Below are 16,447 nucleotides of genomic sequence, written 5' to 3'. Positions count from 1 at the left end.
GATAAGCACAAGACTGCTTTTCTGAAGTGCTTGTACAAATACTGGTACAAATCACCTTGCAAAGGCTACTGCAGAATGACATGACCTGCTGGCCACATCAGTAGGAGTTGCTTTAGGATATTATTCTAAAACGGGATTAGTTAAGTAACTCCGTAGCCCAATTCAAACTCTGAGGCCCACATTACATTTTTAAGCATTCCACTTCTGTACACCAGCTAAATGCTACTGTTTAGGTTCTCAATCCAACATTTTCTGAAAGGCTTTTGACTCAGCTCAGCTCTGGGATGATTCAAGGGATTGAACAGAAAATTAATACAATAACAAACTAACTGATGGTCATAAGCAGCAGTACTACATACAGATGTTCAATCAACATCTAGAAGCCAGCCTTTTCTCTACCTTAAGAAGCAGATACCTATTTCATTGCACAGAGACAACTAAAAGCCACCAGAAAAAGAAAATCATACTGATTATTACATGTGAAAAAAAAGACTGCTTTCATTCCAATACAAATATTCAGATGACTTCATCTAAATGAATATCTATTTTTCATTAGGATTACCAAATGAATTTAAGTTGCATTAAAATTCCTGTCTGTTTTTTTTTTTTATTATTTTTATTTTTATTAATATACAGCTGTTGAATGGTTATCTCAGAGTTCAGTTTCTCAGTTTTTTTTTACTGGAAGGCTAATCAATACTGCATACAAAAAAATTCAGTGAAAAAGCCCTAATAACAGCATGAAATATTCTTGAAGGATGCCAAATATCTCATAATAATAATCGTCTTTACTCCCATCAAATTTTGAGCTCTTGCAGTTATTTTTAACTTTCAGAAGTGCATTTATGACTACAAATTTCTATCCCTTTTTAAAGAGATGCTCTTCATTTAAAATCACTTAGAAAGGTTATTCCCTATCTTCAGTAGCTACATCAGAAGGGTAAGCAGAGTGTGAATGTATTATTCAAAAATATTTTGCATACACTTTCCAGCAATTGGAATTGTCCAGGCTAAAGACATTCATACATCTCTATATGTCTCATATCTTAATATGTTTTATGCTAGTGCATTCATTTCAAAGGTACAGTTCATTTTTTCCTACTCACCTCCAAAGTAAGAGCCATCTGTCAGCTTCAGCTCTTTGTTGGATTTGGTGATAACACCAGCAACGCCATGCTGAATGAAATACATCTTTTTACCCACAGCACCTTCTCGGATAATATAATCACCAGGTTGGAACACCTCAAAACGCAGTTTGCTTAGCATGGCAGTCACAAAGTTTGGGTCTGCATTAGCAAAAAGAGGCATTGTAGCAACCAGCTTCCGACAATTGAAGTTGACGATCTCCTAAATAGACAAGAAACATTATGGTAATGATGGTCAGCAAATATATACATTATAAATGGCACAGAAAAAAGACTATTTTGATCACACACACAAACATAAATTATGCAGTTATTGGACTTTTCTATTTCTCCTACTGCGCCTCATTTTTAATCTTTTCATTAGCTTTTCATCTCTTTCCAGCGAAGTGATAGGAACAATAAAGCAGTTCTGATTTGTACTAAAAAAGTTGTCTTCTTCCGGTGGGTTTCACATCTTATTTCCCTTGAATTTTAACAGGGAAAAATGGCAGAAAGATAAAGATTAGATAAGAATTACACAGAAAAGCTAACAAGAAGATTAGCTGCTGCAATAACTGTACTAAGTGATAAAGTTATGCAAGTGCAAAGTTTAGCCCTGTGTTTTCCAATGTTGTACCAGTAACGTCATTCTGATTTTAACAACTCTATTGAAAATATAAATGACCACTGTAGTTAGCTGCAGGGCTAGCTGAAATCAGTAGAAAAATTTATTTCTCAGAATTTAATTCATCTTATAAACACAGAATTGTGCACTTCAAACAGATCCTTAAATTCAGAAAGCAGTACTGTTTTCCTAAAACTGCTACAGGTCTTAAGGCTGTTTCTCACCAAGAATATTTATCTTTCCAGAGCCAGGCAGTGTCAAAGCCTTTGCTAAAGTCTGGGTAGTCTACATCCACAGCCTTTCCCTCATCCCACTAGGTGGGTGACATGGTCATAGAAGGAGATGAGGTTTATCAGGCAGGATGTGCCCGTCACGAATCCACTCTGGCTGAGCCTGACCCTGTGTTGTTCTACACATGCTGTGTGATCACACTCAAGAAGATCTGCTTCAGTGATTTCCCCAGATATCAAGGGCAGGATGACAGGCCTGTAGATTCTCAGATCCTCCTTCCAATCCTTCTTGTAGATGGGCATCATATTAGCAAGCCTCCAGTTCTCCGAGACCTCACTGGTTGACTGGGACTTTTGATAAATAATGGAAATCAATGCGTCAGTCGCTTCTGCCAGCTCCGTTAGAACTCTCAGGTGGATCCCATCTGGCCCCGTGCACTCATGACAGTCCAAGTGGAGTAGCAGGTCACTAACTTCCTTCACTAGCTTCCTTCTGAATTGTGGGGAATTTATTTTGCTCCCCATCTCTGACTTCCAGGTCAGGGGGCAGAGTTCCCTCAGGAGAACCTGACAGTTATCTGATCATTAAAAACAGAATAAAGAAGGCATTGAGAATCTCAGCCTTTTCCTCATTGTCAGTAGTAATGTTAATGGCAAGTTGGAAATAGAAGCGTTTCTGAGCATGAATGAACACTGACTCTTAACAAAGAGCAGTAAAGCAGTTTTCTTTAGCCTCTGTCTTAACAGCATCACATCTCTACGCTTAGATATATTCTAAATATGCCTTTTATATATATCCCTTAAAGTATACTCTGGGTAACACAATAAATACTAAAAAGAGATTCCAGTTGACTGTCTTTCCAAGGAAAGAAGAAAAACCTGTTCTCTTCATCTAAACAGGTAATAAGGAACCTTATTTCTCACAAAAACTTCAGCCACTGTTTCCCTGGAGAGGACAGGTTATTCTCTTCTCCCATTGCTCGCAGTCTGGTGGCATCATATGTGGAGTCCCAAACTACTTTCTCTGCTCTCCCTGAGACTGCCTTGCTATCGTCTTAGCTGATGTCAGAAAGCTGGAAATAACCATTATTTTTCTTGCTCTGCTCAGGGACTTTTCTGTAGATATGCCGTTTGTTTTCTATTTCTGAAAGTGAATAACTGTCTTGCATGTCTGGGAGGCAGAGAAAGGAAATTACTAAATGATGCAAAAATTGTCTTGAAATAATATTGAGGCTGATCGGTTAGCACAGAAGGGGCTTGGAAAGTGAAAAGTTCAACAGTCATCAGCAGAAAGAAAAACAGTATGAGGGGAGCAGTATTAAGAAAGAGAATGAGAGGAACAGGAAGAAACACAAAGGACACAGAAGAAATAGAAAAAAAGGAGTCAGGAAGGTTGACTTTGAAAAAGAGATCAAGGAAGTGAAAAAGTGAGAGCTTGGGAACAGAGAGCCTAGGGAAAAAGCTGTCAAGCACAAAAGACTGAGAAGTGGGGCAGATAAAGTAAATAAAGTCCTTTACACAGCAAGGAGTGCACAGATCACAACCTTAGTCTTTGTCATTTTCAAGGATTTGTGTAGTAGAGTTCTGTGGGATAAGGACCCAGAAGGAAGAGGGACCCAAAAAAGCTGACTAATATTCAAGGATCACCTTCTCCAAGTTCATGAGTCATGCATCCCAACAAAGCAGAAGTCAGACACAACAGTTCCAGGAGGCATGCATGAATGAACAAGGAGGTCCTGACCAAACTCAGATACAAATAGGATGCCTAGAAAGGGTGGAAGCAAGGACAGGTAACCTGGAAGAAATTCAGAGACACTGCCAAGAAGATGGAAACAGGAAAGCATAGAATTCAATCTGGCCAAGACATTAAGAGCAACAATACCTCAAATACCTCAGTGACAAAAATGAAGGCAAAGAAAATGTGGGCCCTCTCCTTAAACAAACAAGCAGGAGACCTGATTATCCAAGACAGTGGAAAAGCTGAGGTAATGAATGCTTCTTTGTCTCAATCTTTACCAGCAACTTTATGGAACTGCAAGTTCCAGACATCAAGACAAGTGACTCCCATCTTGGGTGGAAAAGAAACAGATCAGGAGATACATTGGCCTTGACACTGCCTCTCATAAGATCTTCACAGAGAAACTACTGAAACATGGGTTAGATGAGCAGACAGTGAGGTAGCCTGAAAACTCACTGAATGGGTCGGTCCAGAGGAATGTATTCAATGGTGCAAAGTCTAGCTGGAGGCCAGTAACAACCAGCATACTGCAGTGGTCAGTAACACTTTCAGGTCTGTTTAACATCTTCATTAATGACCTTGACGAAGGAAGGGAGGTCACCCACGCTAAATTTGTGCATGACCTAAGAGTGGAAATAGTGACTGACTGACTCACCAGAGGGCCATGCAGCCGTCTGGATGAAACTAGACTGACTGGAGAGATGGGCTGACAAAAATCTCACTAAGTTCAACAAGGAGAAGTAAATAGTCCTGCTTCTGGGGTGGAACCCTGAGGAACCAGTAGGGCTGGTTGTCACCCAGCTGGAAATTACACTGTCAGAAAAAGACTTAAGAGTCTGGGCAGACACCAAGTTGAACGTGAGTCAGCAACGTGCCCTTGCTCCTAAGAAGGCTAATGATATTCTTGCCTGCATTAAGCACAGTACTGCCATTAGATCAACTGTGGTGATCCTTCTGCCCTATTCAGCATATTGAATAATCTATTTCTTGGTTTCCCAGCACAAGAGAGATGTGGACCTGGGCAACATGCTGTAGGTGTCCCGGCTTACGTGTGGGTGTTGGATCAGATGACCTCAAGAAGTTACTTCCAACCTTAATCATTCTGTGACTCAGTGACATATAGAAAAAAAGGGAAGTGATAAATAATGTATTTTCATAACTTTATGACACAAACACAGGGGAGAACTCATGACTACATGGGCCCTCTGTGCAAAGCCAGCAGAGTCCAACAGAAAAAGATTTCATTTCTTCTCGGCAAATAAAGCAAAACATCTTGTTGCAGGATATTCACTTTTGGAATCTCATTTCTTTTTATGGCTCCATCTCCTGCACACCTTTCTCTCTCTTGCTATATAGTCTATACCTATATATACCCATCTATACATACAGTTTATCTGTTCAGTTTGAGTTGCATAATGAAGGCATGAACAAAGCTACAAAACCTCCCTGCTGTGGTAATTTCAGCTGTTAGGTTCTAGTAATGCACTCGTTTTGTTGATTAGTTCTCTAAGAAAGTTTATGTTAAAGCACCAACTTTCCATGTTTAAGATGTTAGAAGGTGGAAAATTACTGAGGGAGAAAGAAATGTGTCATTTTTAAGTGCTTTGTTTTTCTTTAAAGTGTTCTTTTATTTAAATATGAGATTGTTCAGAACAAGTAAAATACATTTCTGTGAGTCTTAATCATAAGCAGTGCTGTAATTTCAGATTCTTGTATATCACTTCAAATATCATCTTAGGGATAAAGAAACAGTAATGATTACAAAAGTACCTTATGTAATTCAGAAAGCTCTGGGAGAAAAAGTAATGTCTTTTAATTTTATTTTTTTTTAAAGCCTAATTAAAAGTTGTCATTTTATGTGCAGATAAACATCTTTCTTTTTTTTTAACTCTTTTTTTGAGTTATTTCTTTGGAGTGTGACTGGAACCAAATTATGATCCCCCATGTATCTTTATTAGAAGAAATAATGGTTTTTTTTGTTTTTTTTTTTTTTTCTCACCTGTACACCAATAACAAATGGAAGCCTTGAGAGAGAATTAATAACATTTTATGTGTCTGAAGTGGCTAAAGGAAGGAGTGATTCAGACTCACATGGAATAAGTGTTTATCAAGGTCAAGTACCTGACTAGTATGCAAGGACTAAATCAGAGGTGTAGTGATCTGCTTTATATTAGGGATTAGCTAGCTGTCTCCACTGGCTCCTGCTGCTTGATGTTGTATTGGCCTTATTACTCATATTGGCTCTTCTGGCCATTTTTTTTTCAAACTGTCATTAAATCCTTAGACAGTATCATTTTCATGAGTTCAGTATTTCTGGGCAATTGCTCCAACACATCTTGTCATGTCACACCTAAAGAAGCAGCTCTGAATAATGTCAATGGGCACAACGGTCACCCACTTCTCTGATGGCATCAGGCTTTTTCTTTCGGTGAGAAACTTTTGGATAGAAGAAGTGCTTTTAGTTAGACTGACTGGAAAAAGCTGTTAGTAGAAAAAAGAGGAAGTCCTAGAAAAATGTGCATGACTGATGGGTTGTTTTTTCCCCACACATCCAATTCAGCTAATAGATGACACTACTTCCGTCCACAAGCTGTGTTCTTCCTATGTAGAGGCCAACAAAGTGTGTTTATGGCTACACTTAGTTTCATTTGGTCAGTTCTATTAAAACAAACAAACAAACAAACAAACAAAAATTTTAACAATGCATGTTTGTTTGTTTGTTTGTTTGTTTTCCCTATGTGTTAATGCTCTGCTTTAAAAGGGTTTGGGGTATATCAACATGTGGAATATATGAGGGCCTCCCTGAAAGTAATGCCTCCTATTCTATTTTATTAGCACACAACACCAGAGGTGGTGTCAGTGGTATGGCAGTAGAGGTTGAACCTTACCACCAGTATTGCATTACATGTTGTTGCTGTCAACAGACGGCAGAAGAAGGGCAGTCTGACAAACGCATTTGACACAGAAGTGTTTATGACACAAAAGTGCATCACTGAATTTCTCCATATGGAAAAAATTTCATCCATTAACATTCATTGATGCTTGCTGTGTTTTTATGGTTACCAAACGGAGGATATGAGCACAGTGAGGAGGTGGGTGGTATGTTTCCACAGTTGCGACAACAACAGTGGTTCACCTCATGTACTGCTGATTTTGGCAAGCACAGTATACAGGGTCTTGTTCACAGCTGGAGAAAATGCATTGCTACTGATGATGACTGCGTTGAAAAAATAGTGTTTTGTAGTGGAGAGTTTGCTCTATCAAGTAGTGTTACTGTGTTCTCCATATCTGTTGAAGTTTCCATGGAAATAAATAGAAGCCATTAATTTTTGAGCAACATATGCGGTTCATTTGGGTTTTAAGTAGTCATATTCTGTATGTGTTCGTGATTGCAGTTAATTTTAACCTGTTGTTCAATTGCACTCAGCCTTGGCAGAAAGAAGGCATCTCACAGATATTAAGTACTCACAGGCTTTATGACAGCAGGCAATCAGGAGGACTAGGGTTAGCATCCCACTGGGGGAGTGACTACATTGTTAGTCACACAGATCAAAACTTGTTTAGTGCCAGAAAATATACATGTGGCAACAGGATGCAATATTCTTTATTTCTGGTACACCTGAAATGATTCAAATTGCTTTGATACATTGTGGTTAATCAACTAAACAGAATGCTTCCCTGAAAAACAAATTTTACTCCAAAGCTTTTAGACATGTAACAATGACTATGCAGAGCTTTACCTTTGAGTGGTTTTACCACAGTCTTTCCATTTTTCACTTACATTTAAATCTAGCATTCTCTATAGGGAAAACACAGATCGAGGGCTTCATTTGTAGCCCATTTGATGTCTGGCACAAATTTTCTCTTTGTACACTATGCCAGATTTCTCTCTGTACCAGAACAATGGGCATTTTTAACACAGAGACTGCTTAAATTTCATGTTTAACCTTTGGATATCATCATTTATGTCTAGAACTGCACCGAGAGATGTAATTCTCTTTTCTTCAAGACTTTGGTGTTTTGCCACTCTGTAAATATAGCTGAATATTGGGGGTATGTAGGCTTTGGAAAACCTCTCTCTCTAGCTGCCGCAGCTTTACACTTTAGAAGCACAAGAATGCTCTGATTTGAGGTAACCTACGTGTTTGACCACAGACAATGCACAAAGCCTGACAAAAACTAAAGGGGAAAGACATTCTGCCTTGAAAATCAGTAGACAGTCTGTGTATTTACATTTGCAAAACCCTTAGGTCTCCAGGACCTCCACCATACCTGCACACTGGTTGCCCAGCTGCAGAAAATTTTCCAACCAGCTGTGAGATGAGCTAAGGCAGGGAGCAATTAACTTGCTTTACGGCCCGTCTTTGAATGAAAGCCCTGCTTGGTTTCTGCCAGGACTGAGTTGAAGCAGGTGCACAGTTGTGTTTTTTTTTTTCTCTCTGGCTCCCTCCACCTCATTTTATGACAAGTCGTCCTTAAAAAGTGCATATGGTAGCTAGTATTGCTGTCTCCTAAGAGAAACCAATCTTTTTTATGTATTTTCAAGCAGCAGGGATATGGGTTGGATCAATTATGTTTTCTTGGCTTCTGTGGTTGATTGCTGGCTTTCTGTGTACTTTTATATCACTCTGATCTGATTTTTTAATTCAATTCCCTACATGCATTTTTTGTACTTCAGAATTATTATTGCATTAACTTAAAATGCAGATATGATGGCTCAACAAACCTCCAATAAGGTCTGTCTGGTGAAAGATATCCATCATTTTCCCAGCTTGTTAATTGATTTAACTGAGGTGAAGGGAGAGAGCAATTCCATGCATGTCATGCTTCTTTTCTCTAGATCTTCTATTATATTTAGAATATTTTAGAAGAGGGGAAAAAAAGAAGGAAAAAAAGAGAGAAAAAAAGACACTGTCCATCTTTTCATTCACTGAACAGTGTATCCATTCCAAAACTGTGCAACTTTTAAAGTTAATTTAGCTGTAATCTTCAATGTTCTGAAATTTTCTATGTCTCATAACTTTGTTGGGAAAAGGATAAGAACTATCAAAATGAGCACAGACACAATGTTTTAAGACAAACTGTAATTGTGAGATAGCCTGTCTAGTTTCAAAAGCTTGGGAAGTGCTGGTAACTCAGATAAGTTTGAGCCAGTTAACCAGCCTCTAGTTCTCGGAGGCCTTCCCTCTCCATATGTAGTGCTGGAAGTGACTACTACAGAAAAAAATCCTGAAGAATAGCACTGCTAGTTTGTTCCAGAAGGTAATATAGATTTTATGTATGACAGCAGCAGTTGCTATAGATTTTGTTTCCTTTTATTAATTGTATAAATAAACTGCAATTTACAAAATTTATTTAACAACCAGTATTTCAGATTGTATTAAAGAGCAGCAAAATATCTTAACTTTTCTTTGTGTCTGGGTGTTGTACTAATAATGTAGTATTTACCAAATAATATCTTGGGTAGAAGGCACGTAAGACTGATGTCTTGGTTTAGTAAAGCGTTTTAAATTTGAAGTTGTTCAATTATGAGTCTACAGACTTTAACGTATGCACTGTCAATTTGTGGCAGGAAGGGGAACTGCAAGAAATGTAAGATTTGTAAAATCCTATCAGTATCTGCCTGTAGCAGAAACTTGTGTTAGTCCATTGAAAAGTGGTGTAAATTAGTCATTATGAAGCAAACCTCGTATTTTTCTAAAACAGCAATTAAGGAACAGTAATGTTGGTTTTGTTAATAATCACATTTCTCTTCCTAGTCTGCTTGCTCACAGGTTAACAAATAGCATTGCTTTTCCACCGTCTCCCTAGCTTCCAGTCCTTCTTGTGATAGTGTGATGATTCTGAAAACCATATTCATCCTTCTGCATTTGTTCTGAACTACTGTGGTACCACTTGCTAACACCAATCAATCTGTGATTGACCTTGTACATGATCTGTGTGGCAGCTACTATTTTTTCCTACTACATCCTAGGCAGGGGGGTTGGAACTACATGATCCTTGGGGTCCCTTCCAACCCGGGTGATTCTGTGATTCTGTGATTCTGTGATCCTTCCAGAAACAACCTCAGATCTTACTTACAGTTCTTTAGAATAAAGTGTACTTCTTATATGCACCAAATGAAATATTACCTGACAGCCAGAAAGAAAATATTTTGTTTTTGAAAAGTTCTGGAAAGGGTGTTGCTATTCTCACAACAGTGCTTGATCCATGTGATTGAAAGCAGAGTAGTTGTGTACAACAGAAAACCGTAAAACAAACAAACAAACAAACAGGGAGAGAGGAAGAGAGTGGAATTTCACAAAGTCATCCAGAGCTACACTTGTATTTGCATCACTTACTACGTAGAATGTGTTGATGTGGGTGCTTTGTTGTATAAAATATTTGTTGAATGCAGAACATGTGATGTGGCTGAACAAGACTACTTATCTCACTGAAGCAAGAAGGCCCATGCAGAAAATAACTTATGGATGAAAACAGAGGAAAAACATTGAAGCTAGCAGAGAACTGCCTGAGGACTAGCACAAACTACTGAAACAAAGAACTTGGTGGGAGAAAAAACTCAACATGCCTTAGGAGAAACGGAAAGCTACATCCTGGAGATAAATTTGTGTGTTGACTATTTCTGATTTGCACTTGTTTAGCGAAGAGCAGAATTCAATGCTAAGAATAGCTCCCCTGAGAATTTATTCTAAGTGCTGCATCAGGCAAGAAATTCCTTCTGCCATTCTATCCCTCCCTCCTTGTCCTTTCATTTCTCCTCTTGTCTCCTGTATCTCACAGCCCAAATGCCCAAGACAACTGACTCATCCACTAGCTGCTTCTCAAGTGTGCTTTACCCACACTCTCTTTGTATCATCTAGCTGACATAGTTAACAACAAAAGCCAGGAAAACGGTTATTTAACTATCAGCAGCAGTGGTTTGTAGGCCATGTTATTTTGAACCTCTCCAGGAGCTCTGGATCGGAAATACTGTTATCTTGTTAATTGCTAGGCTAACAGTTACTCCTTATTATGAATTAAAAGAACCACTCTGTAAAATTATTAAGTTGCTTAAATTAAATTTACTGTTTATACTGGATAAATACTAGTTAGCTGAGCTTGAAATACTGTTTAGAGTTTTTATGCACATTTCTCTTTGCATTTCATTGGTAACTACTCAGTAGAGACTTGTTGTATATACAGTATAAACAAACTCCTGTCTTTGACTCATAAAGCATTGCTATGCTATCTACGTTAGCATCTTGAAGTGGGGAAGAAGAGCAGTTGCAAACAGTGATATTTATTCTGATTTCTTAGACAAATGTGTGATAGAACCCTGAATGCCTGTGTGTAATGCTAGAATATTTACATTGTCAACTGTGTACGCACACATATATATTTAACAGAAAGATATAAAGAGACAGATAAGGAGGATGCCCAATCCCTTTCTATTTCTGAATCAGCCATCGTCACTGCTCTATTATTTTAAGAGAGACGAGCTAATTATAAGGCCATTTAAATTTGCCTTCTAAATGAAACCACTGCAAAGGGTGCTGTAGCAGGATCAAGCACAGTGGCTCAGTGTTGTTACGCTATGAGAAGCATGTGACAAAAGTGTAAGGAGCTCATGACCCATATTCAGGCCACTGGGCTGGAGTGCAAGCCACATAGAAAGATACTGAGAGCAGAGACTCTGGAGCTCAGTTTTGCGGTGAATCATGAGGATGCTGCTCAGTTACAAATGAAAAAAGTGAGACATGGAGAAATGGCTACAGAAGCGATAGCATCAGATGGCAAAAAATGAAAATGAAATCTCTGGAAGTAACTCAGTAGAGTGACAGCCAGACAGCCCTGACGAGAGAATTTTCTTGAGAGTACCTCTTTAGCTAACAGTGTTAGCTGCAGGGAAAAGAGATGCATAAATGGCATAGGAGGTGTAAAGAATGCAAGAAATTCTGAGAGTGCAAATAGGAAGCAAGAACAACCTCAACAGCAGATCATGCTGGGGAAAGAGAAGGCAAATTGGCAGGAGTGGACTAGTTCATATGCATTAGTAATTATGACTATAGTAAAAGTCGTTCATCAGTGTCTATAAACACAGGCCAATATTTGAGCCATTCACTCCAGTTACATAACATAAGCAAGATAAAAGAGAGTGCATGGTATCAGAGAAGCAAAGAAAGAATCACATTAGAGCTAGGAGCCAAATCACAATCTAGACTTGACAGATCAAGGGCACATGGGACATCCTCTGCATTTGCAAATCCTGAAAATATTTACTCTGAGGAGCATATAAAAGAAGTACCTGTGTAAATAAGGCATCCAAAAAGTGAAGGGAGATACCTGTAGCCTTCCACCTTTCACGTTTACTAAGTGTGCTGTGTTTGCTCTCTGCATGCAGTCACTAAGGCCTTGAATATTTCTGCCTGTGCTTTCTTTCTAGGATTAGGCATGCAACAGAAGTGAGGAAGCCTGATGACAGCGGGGTTTCCAGGAGCTGCCATCAGCATCTGTGCATGAGACTTGGCAGGCACAGGAAGCAGGGGGGCATACCATGGTGCACCGTTTACATCAGTTAAATATTCTTTAAAAAACAAAACAAAACAAAAAATAACACAAAAAACCCAATTACAGTTTATCTGTTGCTAAAAACATTACATTTGTTTAGCTGTTTAACCATTAAAGGTATTTCAGGCATTACTCACTTTATGAATTAAATACAGACTCAGGATTATTTCCATGAGAAATATGTTCCTATAATTTATTCAGAAAAATTTTCAAATTATCTTAAAACTATATATTAATCTTTTATGAATAAATTAATCTATACTGACTTTATATCATAGGAGAGTCTTTAAAAGCCTTGTCATTACAGTTCACGGTAAAGTAATATAAGCATGGACTGAAGGTGTAGGATAGATGTGCTGAGACGTACTGTAACAGTGAGAAACATAATCAGATTTTTATATAGTACTTCTCTCTTACATGCATTTCGGACACTGGGTTGCACATATATGCCTGAAAGTGTATGTATGCATTATATATTCCACACACATGTCTACACAGGCTTATTTATATGTGCACATACATGCATATGTGTCTTCAGTGTAAAAACAGCCAAATTTTAACTCAGTAATGTGTCTTATTAGAAATACGTTTGAAATTAATTTCAGTCAAGTTTTCAGTGGTTAACATAATTTGCGTGCTTGTAAAATTGAGTTATAATCTACAAGCAAAAGGTGAAAGAAGATTCTGCTCCCAGTTCCAATTATGTTCTTTGGAAATGAAATGTCCTTATGTTCTATATTCTGCAAGGGCACATGATCTGTGTCTATTTTCAGCTAACATCTCCTCACATGGTGGCCTAAAAATAGGCCAGCTATGAGCTTTAAATAATGGCTCAGGAAGGGTATTAACCTCTTTCTCACATTCTAAGTTTGTCACATTGCTGTAAGTATCAATATTTTGAAGAAGGTTTCTTGTGTTGGAGAATGACGAAGCAAACTACATACATGCCAGCTCTGTTCAGCAGCATTAGAGATGTCATAGCCTCTTAATTCTTTTCAAGGTCTGTTATATATTAAGCTATCTACACATAATATCAACAGCAATTCTCTTCCTCTCTGTAGGGCATTTATTTTGTGCCAGCTGCTAAAAACGATGAGATAGTTTATATCTAGCTCTTACTGATGGGAGTCATTCTATTTTTGGTGAAATATGGATGATCATGAAAAGTAGTGTTTGCATAAATAAGTGAGTATAAAATGTGTAGCAATGAGAGGTACAGTAAGTAGCTCGACTTTTCTTTTGCAGATGCTGGATGCATGTACAAGCCAGTGTATTTTCCAAACAACCTGCTGTCCAACTACCACAGCATAATGCTCTCATCAGGAACACTTTTCAAATAATTCTAAACAGTTGCATTCTTTCTCTCTCTCTCTCTCTCTCTCTCTCTCCCTCTCTCACACACACACAGAATCAGACAGTATAGCCCAGGTTGGAAGGGACCTCAAGGATCATGAATCTCCAACCCCCCTGCCACAGGTAGGACCACCAGACTCCCCATTTAATTCTAGACCAGGCTGCCCAGGACCCCATCCAACCTGGCCTTGAACACCTCTAGGATGGGGCATCCACAACCTCTCTTCTGGCAGCCTTAGCACCTCACCACTCTTTCTGTGAAGAATTTCCCCCTGACATTCAACCTAAATCTTCCCTCCCTCAACTTAAAACCATTTCTTGTCCTGCAGTTATCATTCCTTTCAAAGAGTTGAAAACGAGCTCTCTCTTTTTTTAATACAGATTCCTCTTTGCTTCCTGATTTTCAGTTCTTCACTATTTCAAATTCCCTACAATGAGTTAAATTTATTTTAAGTACATATAAATGACATTCACAAGACCACAGAAATGAAATGAAAACTGTTCATTACAAAGAATGTGTCTTGTTTTTATATACATAAGCACATAGGTACTTTTTTATCTACAGAATTATTTAGCCTTCTATCAAGGTGCAGCGTATTGTTTCTAGTATACTGCAATGATCAGAGTGCACAAACACACAGCGGTCAGCTCTAAGACATGCAACTGTATGAGCTTTAGGCACTTTATTAATATCTTCTCAACTAACTTCTGAGTTTTCATTTTTCACAAATGGGAGAAATGAAATATGGATTTATTCTTGAGAAAATTAACAAAACTAGGAGATGAAAATGTTAGGGAAAATCCATGTAAGTAAGTGCTGCTAAGGCTGGTTTTGGATCCAGCCTCTAAACTTTCATCCCAAAAGATGAAAACAGCATCTAAAAATCTTTACCTTGAACTCAGCCAAGGAACTACTGGGAAGTATGCATTGGTACTCAGAGTACATGAACTGGAGTCTCTGCAGCAGCTTTTAACTCCACTCACCTCCAACAATCTTATATCTCAGTAATTTAAGTGAGGAAGATTCTTGTTGATCACTAAAAACACCTAAGTTCCTTCAGTATTTGACACTTATCTTCAAATTAAATTCAAAACCTTCTGCATACATATCTACACTTTATCTCATTATCTGTCTACTTATGTGCCATTTCAAGCACTAATACAGGACACAGACCACCCTTTGGAAAAGCAAAGATGTATCACAGAATCATAGAATCACAAGGTTGGAAAGGACCTGCAAGATCATCTAGTCCAACCATCTTCTCATGACCAATGCTACCACAAACTGAACCATATCTCGCAGCTCCTCATTCAGACACCACTTGAACACTGTCAGGGACGGTGACTCCACCACATCCCTGGGCAGTCATTCCAGTGCCTGACCACTCTTTGAGAGAAAAAGTTTTTCCTTATGTCTAATCTAAACCTCCTCTGGTACAAATTGCGGCCATTTCCCCGTGTCCTGTTCGTTGCCTGGGAGAAGAGGCCAAACCCCTCCTCATCACAGCCTCCCTTCAGGAAGTTGCAGAGTGCAATGAGGTCTCCCCTGAGCCTCCTCTTCTCCAGACTGAACAATTCCAGCTCCCTCAGCTGCTCCTCATAAGACTTGTGTTCCAGACTCCTCACCAGTTTCGTTGCCCTTCTCTGGAGACGTTCCAGGGCCTCAAAGTCTTTCTTGTAGTGAGGGGCCCAAAACTGAACACAGTACTCGAGGTGCGGCCTCACCAGTGTTGAGCACAGGGGGATGATCACCTCCCTGCTCCTGCTGGCCACACTATGTACTATCAGAGGTGCAGGTTATCAGTAAACAAAACTTTTTTTTTGAAAACTCATGTGACATCCCTTAAAGGCTCTTCATCAACTAGGGCTGTATTACACTTACATGGAGAAGTTTGCAGATGAGGAAAAGCAATCACAGTGTTAAAAAACTTACGTACAGAAAACTAACTCAGAAGTCGTCAGAAGTTCTTTGCTTCTATTTTTACCATCCTAAAAATTAGCAACTCCATTTATAATTGCAAGAGCATAGTCAGATCTAATAGGAATGAACATACTGTGGTAAGCACTGTCTAATGTGCCTTAACTTTAACTGCCTTTTAGCAGAAGCCACATGAGGAAAAAGAAAATAAAAAAGCCTATTTCTTTCAATCCTCCCCTTAGTACCACTCAAGTATCAACAAAACAATCCTTCAGTCCACTAAAAACTGAGACAGAACAGACACTTGGAAGTGTGATCTTGGACTCAAGTCAGGCAATGGTGCAGAATTCTCCTCCGTGGGACAGCACTGCTATTGCATTAGCTGCTGTTCTCTCAGTGAACTGGACAGGGTTCCGGGGAAAGCCTTCCTGCTTCTGCTCTTCAGATCCTTGAAAAGCAGTCCAGGCAAGAGCAAGTACAGACTGGACTTACACTTCTGTAGCTGGCTTTGAGAGTATTTAGTTTGCATCCCAATAGTCTGGTACTTTTCTCAAAAGACATCTTTTAACACTTTTAACAAGAAAACAACGGCACTAAGATTTCGGATTTGATTTAACTTAGTATTTTAGAAGAGCTCATGAAAGAACTGTCATGTCTGAAATATTTATTGAACAGTTATTACAAAAGAATATCGTAGATGCAGTAACAAGTCTGTTGAAAATCGTAATTACTGAGAGCTGTCAGTGTATTATTATCTGTATTATTGGAAGCAGTTATATCTTGAACTTGCCAAAGCATGTCGCAGCTCAAGATGGATTTGCTAACAAAGACATTAAACACAGAAGGGACTCTGATAAAAGTTTTTGGAATACGTGCTGCAGTGATGAAAGTGATTGGTAATTCGAAAGC

The 16,447-nt window shown here is 38.7% G+C and overlaps 1 protein-coding gene across 1 annotated transcript in view; it reads right to left on the bottom strand.

Moving 5' to 3' along the window:
* The window catches only part of HCN1 (hyperpolarization activated cyclic nucleotide gated potassium channel 1), a 197,267-nt gene that overhangs the window by 18,498 nt on the left and 162,322 nt on the right, over positions 1 to 16,447 (bottom strand). The window contains exon 6 of the mRNA XM_042875288.1: positions 1,107 to 1,347. Within this exon, the coding sequence (XP_042731222.1) occupies positions 1,107 to 1,347 (241 nt within the window). The remainder of the gene's footprint in view (positions 1 to 1,106; positions 1,348 to 16,447) is intronic.

This window comes from Lagopus leucura, unplaced genomic scaffold (genome assembly GCF_019238085.1).
Source record: "Lagopus leucura isolate 7727_CA_CO unplaced genomic scaffold, USGS_WTPT01 Super-Scaffold_100014, whole genome shotgun sequence".
Classification (NCBI taxonomy): domain Eukaryota; kingdom Metazoa; phylum Chordata; class Aves; order Galliformes; family Phasianidae; genus Lagopus; species Lagopus leucura.
Note: the sequence above shows the minus strand (reverse complement) of the source record. Positions and strands in the feature narration are given on the sequence as shown.